Raw genomic sequence first — 4,414 nt, 5'->3', positions numbered from 1 at the left:
CAATAGTACTAAATCATGTTTTTGAAATAGTTTACCTCCCTTGATTTTTTTTATCATAATAGACCTTCAATTCTACATCTGGTGGTTCATTAGTGGATGAGTTGGGTTGCTTCTTCTAATTCCACTCCAAAACTTCAAAGTCCCTCTTTTTCAATAATAGCTTGGTGGCTTCTAAATGACACCACTGTTCTTGAGTTAGCAAGCTTATATCATCTCTTTCTCCTTTATGAACTAAGCTTCTTTCCAATAGGTCTGAAATCAAGAATTCCTATGCACACTCAGAAACACAATCATCAATTACATTAATGAAGTAGCAAGAATCATCTTGTTTCAAAGACTTTTTCATTGCATCAGGACTTTTGAAAGTGACTTTTTCATCTCCAACTCTTAAAATTAACTTTCCATCAATTATAGCCTTTGCAGTAGCTAAAAATGGACGACCTAAGATCAAGGGGACTTCAGTGTCCTCGTCCATATCAAGAATCATAAAATCAACAGAAAAAATAAATTTGTCTATTTTTACAAGCACATCCTCAATGATACTCCTATGATATTTAATTGACCTATCAGCTAGTTGAATACTCATCCTAGTTGGCCTAGGTTCTCCTAAACCCAATTTCTTAAAAATAGAATATGGCATTAAATTAATACTAGCACCTAAATCAGCTAAAGCTCTATCGACTATCAATCTACCAATGAGACAAGTAAGAGTAAAACTACCTACATCCTTTAATTTTTTGAGTGTCTTGTTTTGCAGAATTGCTGAGCATTCTTCATTCAGAGTCACCGTGACCAACTCCTCCAACTTCTTCTTATTGAATAATAGATCCTTCAGAAATTTGGCGTACCTGGGCATATGTGCCAAGGCATCAACAAATGGTAAATTGATATGAAGTTGACGAAATAAAGAAAGAAATTTACCAAATTGTTCCTCATCCTTGTCTTTCTTCAATCTTGCTAGATAGGGAAGTGTAGGTACGAATTCCTTCACTGTAGGGGGTTTTTTCTGCTTTTTCTACTTCCCCTTCTCTTGTAATATTTTGCCACTCTTTAATGTCATTGCCTTGACCTGCTCCTTAGGATATGTCTAAATATTACTAGGCAAGCTTCCTTGGAATCTTTCTGGGAGGAGTCTAGAAAATTGACCCAACTGATTTTCTAGATTATGGATAGAGGCTTGTTGATTTCTTAGTGCTGTCTCGGTGGATTGAAATCGAGATTCTGAAGTTTGAATAAATTTAGTCATCAGCTCCTCAAGGTTTGATTTCTTTTCAAGTGGGGGTGGTGGTGGATGTGAAGCTTGTTGAAATCCTAGGGGTATGTTGTTCCTCATTGGCTGTTGGTTATTGTTCCATGGTGAGTTTGCATAATTCCTCTAGTCTAGATTGTTCATGCCATTAAAATGTTGGTAAGGTGGTCTATTTCCTATCACATTGGCATGCTCTTCTTGAGTAGTTTGACACTTATGATTAGGGTGGCCTCCTCCACAAATATCACATCTCATTACCGGAGCAACTGGATGGTTCATAAATAAAACATCAATTTTCTTTCCTAAGGCTTCAATTTGTCTTGCCAAGGATGTTACTGCATCAAGACTATAAATCCCAACAGAATTCGCAGGTTTGGATTGAGTGGAACTCCATTGATAATTGTTCATTGTCATTTCTTCAAACAATTCTTGTGCAGCCCTTGATGTCTTGCTATTTAAAGTTTCCCTAGCTGCAGCATCTATCATTTGTCTTGTGGCGGAGTTCAATCTATTGTAGAAGGTTTGCACTTGAAGCCAATCAGGAATCCCATGATGTAGGCACTTTCTTAATAATTCCTTAAACCTCTCTCATGTATCATATAAAGTCTCTGACACCAATTGGTAAAAGGAAGAGATATCATTCCTCATCTTAGTAGTCTTTGTGGGAGGGAAATACTTTGCTAAGAACTTTTCTGCCATGGCCTCCCATGAAGTAATAGATCCACATGGGAGAGAGTTCAACCACTATTTTGCTCTACTCCTGAGAGAAAATAGAAATAACCTCAAGCGGATTGCATCATCAGTAGCTCCATGAATCTTGAACATATCACAAATCTCCAGAAAATTAGCGATGTGAGCATTGAGATCTTCATCTTGTAACCTATCAAATTGAACAAACTGTTGAACCATTTGAATAACATTGGGCTTTATTTCAAAATTTTCCTACACATCCGGATGAATAATGCTAGATTATGTCCCAGTTAATGATGGACGAGCATAATCGGACATGGTCCTTGGTTGCTCTTCATTGTTTGTCATTCCTTCCATGTGAGTTTGTGCGTTTTTCCTCTGTACTAGCAGTCGCCTCTCTTTCTGAATTTTTCACAAAGTTTTTTCTATCTCTGGGTGAAATTCAAATAGTTCTTCAAATAGTGCAACAGAACGGGTTCTGGTCATACATTAGAAAAATCAGCTCCTAAAAAGAATGAAAGCAAAATAGAAAAGTTAATTCAAGACTAAAGAAATAAAGAAAATTAGTAAATACATAATCAAGGGAATCATAATTAATCAGTCCCCAGCATCGGCGCCAAAAACTTGATGTATAAAAATTGATTACTGGGCAAGTGCACTCATTATCAGAGTAATATTGCAAAAAATAGAGTACTAAGTGTCGTATCCACAGGGACTGTTACTAAGAATTGCTTTTTTGATTATCCAATTGTTAATGAATATGAGCAAGAGATTATGTTGATAAAATTGCTGAACTAAGAAAATAACAAATTAAAAGGAATAGATTTCTATCAAAATAAAACCTAGAAAAGTATGACTAAGTGTATTCAAGAGAAATAAGTGAGTATCTAGATTGTAAATTCTCTTAAATGTCCAAATAACTAGAATTCTCCTTCAACTACTTAGTTCTAGTCCCTTGTTGCTGCAGGAATTCCTGAAATAAACCACTATCTTTCTCAAGGATAATGGTTCCTAACTTTCAATTAATTAATCAGAATCTCTTCCTTAATTAATTCTCTTAAGTTGCATTAAGTTCATTATGAATTTCATAATTAGGGTTATTCCTAATATAGAAAACTCATGTTTTTCTATCTCTAGAAATACATTTAAGTCCTTTTAATTGAGTAATGGTAAATTCATGTAAGATTTTTACTCAAAATCAAACAAGAAAATAAGATAGGAGACAATTAATACTACTCAATTAAACCCAAGAGAAGAGAACATAAAATAGCATTAAGAAGAATTCAAGAAGATTTGGTCAAATATGATTCATTACGTCTAGATACTCAAAGGAAAATTAAAACCTAAACATGTCGAAACTACAATTACAAAAGAAAGAAATTAAAGAGCTTGATTCCCTTCTCTAGCTGTCACTGACTCTTTCTTTCCTAAAAATAGCGTCCCCTAGGTTTTTGTGCTAAGTTTTTTTTTTTATATCAATGGTCCCATAGCTTATCTTGTCGAAGAAGTTTAATTCTAGCGTAAGTTAAAAGTACACACCTCATGTACACGGCCATGTACTTTAGCCGTGTACATCTTTGGTTTCTAAAAATTACTCTTCACAACTTTTTTGGGAAGTACACGTTCATGTACATGATCATGTACTTTGACAATGTATATCTCTGGTTTGGATGATGTACTTCAATTGATACGACCAGCTAGATACACACCCATATACACGGGCGTGTACTTGCCCGTGTATATATTTGGTTCTGATTTTGTGCTTGATTGATGCAACCAATGAGTTGTACGCTAAAATACACGGCCATGTATTTGCCTGTGTATATCTCTGGTTCTGATTTTTGCTTCAATTCCCACTATCCTTTAAAACTTTCATTTCTTGATCCTTTTCTTTCCTGAAATATGAACAAAATGGACTTAATAATAAATTCTCTCAATGAATAACTCAAAAATCTCAATTATCATTCATGAATTACATTATAAGACTAAGTGTAGAATGAATTTATCAATGTGAATTTTATAAAAATTAGTTTAGTAATACGTGTAATATACTAATATTTTATTATTTTTAAAAAATATATAATTTAATAATTAAAAATAAAATTTATATCCTCTAAATAATTATACATATATAATAACATTATTTTAAACAATATTTTTTAAAATTTTAACTTAACTTTATAACTATCAATGCATCAAAATATAAAAAATTTTAAATATAAAAATAAGATAATTTTATAACTTTAAATTTTAAAAATAGAAAAAATAAGATTATTTTAATAAATATAAAATAAGTATTTATGCAAAATATAAAATTTAGATAAGATAATAAGGAAAAATTAAATAACAACTTTAATTTTTAAAATTTAAAATAGAATTAATAAATATAAAAGAAAAATTATTGTTACATAAGAAAGTATAATTTACTTACAATTGTTAGTCAATATTAATTTAAAAATATACACCGGACTAATT

The 4,414-nt window shown here is 32.1% G+C and overlaps 1 protein-coding gene and 1 non-coding gene across 2 annotated transcripts; one reads left to right on the top strand and one right to left on the bottom strand.

The window, feature by feature from the left end:
- Positions 1-268: 268 nt before the first annotated feature.
- LOC113855620 lies at positions 269-2,158 on the bottom strand. Its single transcript, XM_027487252.1, has 4 exons — positions 2,031-2,158; positions 1,508-1,757; positions 1,152-1,336; positions 269-848 (listed from the first exon to the last, which is right to left on the bottom strand). Exons 1-4 carry the CDS (start codon positions 2,156-2,158, stop codon positions 269-271), a joined length of 1,143 nt encoding a protein of 380 aa, XP_027343053.1.
- LOC113856774 lies at positions 1,794-1,900 on the top strand. The gene has a single exon (XR_003503007.1). It is a non-coding gene; the product is annotated as a small nucleolar RNA R71 (small nucleolar RNA).
- Positions 2,159-4,414: the final 2,256 nt, after the last annotated feature.

Source organism: Abrus precatorius, unplaced genomic scaffold (assembly GCF_003935025.1).
Source record: "Abrus precatorius isolate BTA unplaced genomic scaffold, Abrus_2018 Scaffold11, whole genome shotgun sequence".
Taxonomy (NCBI): Eukaryota; Viridiplantae; Streptophyta; class Magnoliopsida; order Fabales; family Fabaceae; genus Abrus; species Abrus precatorius.
This window is presented reverse-complemented; position numbering and strand designations above follow the sequence as displayed.

What these genes read in the sequence shown, in the direction of transcription:
- LOC113855620 (XM_027487252.1), bottom strand. Translation starts at nt 2,158, where the DNA reads ATGGTTCAACAGTTTGTTCAATTTGATAGGTTACAAGATGAAGATCTC. An exon ending in GATGATGCAATCCGCTTGAG is followed by an intron (nt 1,758 to 2,030) that starts GTTATTTCTATT and finishes CTTCTACAATAG; the next exon opens with ATTGAACTCCGCCACAAGAC. An exon ending in TGAACCATCCAGTTGCTCCG is followed by an intron (nt 1,337 to 1,507) that starts GTAATGAGATGT and finishes AATAACCAACAG; the next exon opens with CCAATGAGGAACAACATACC.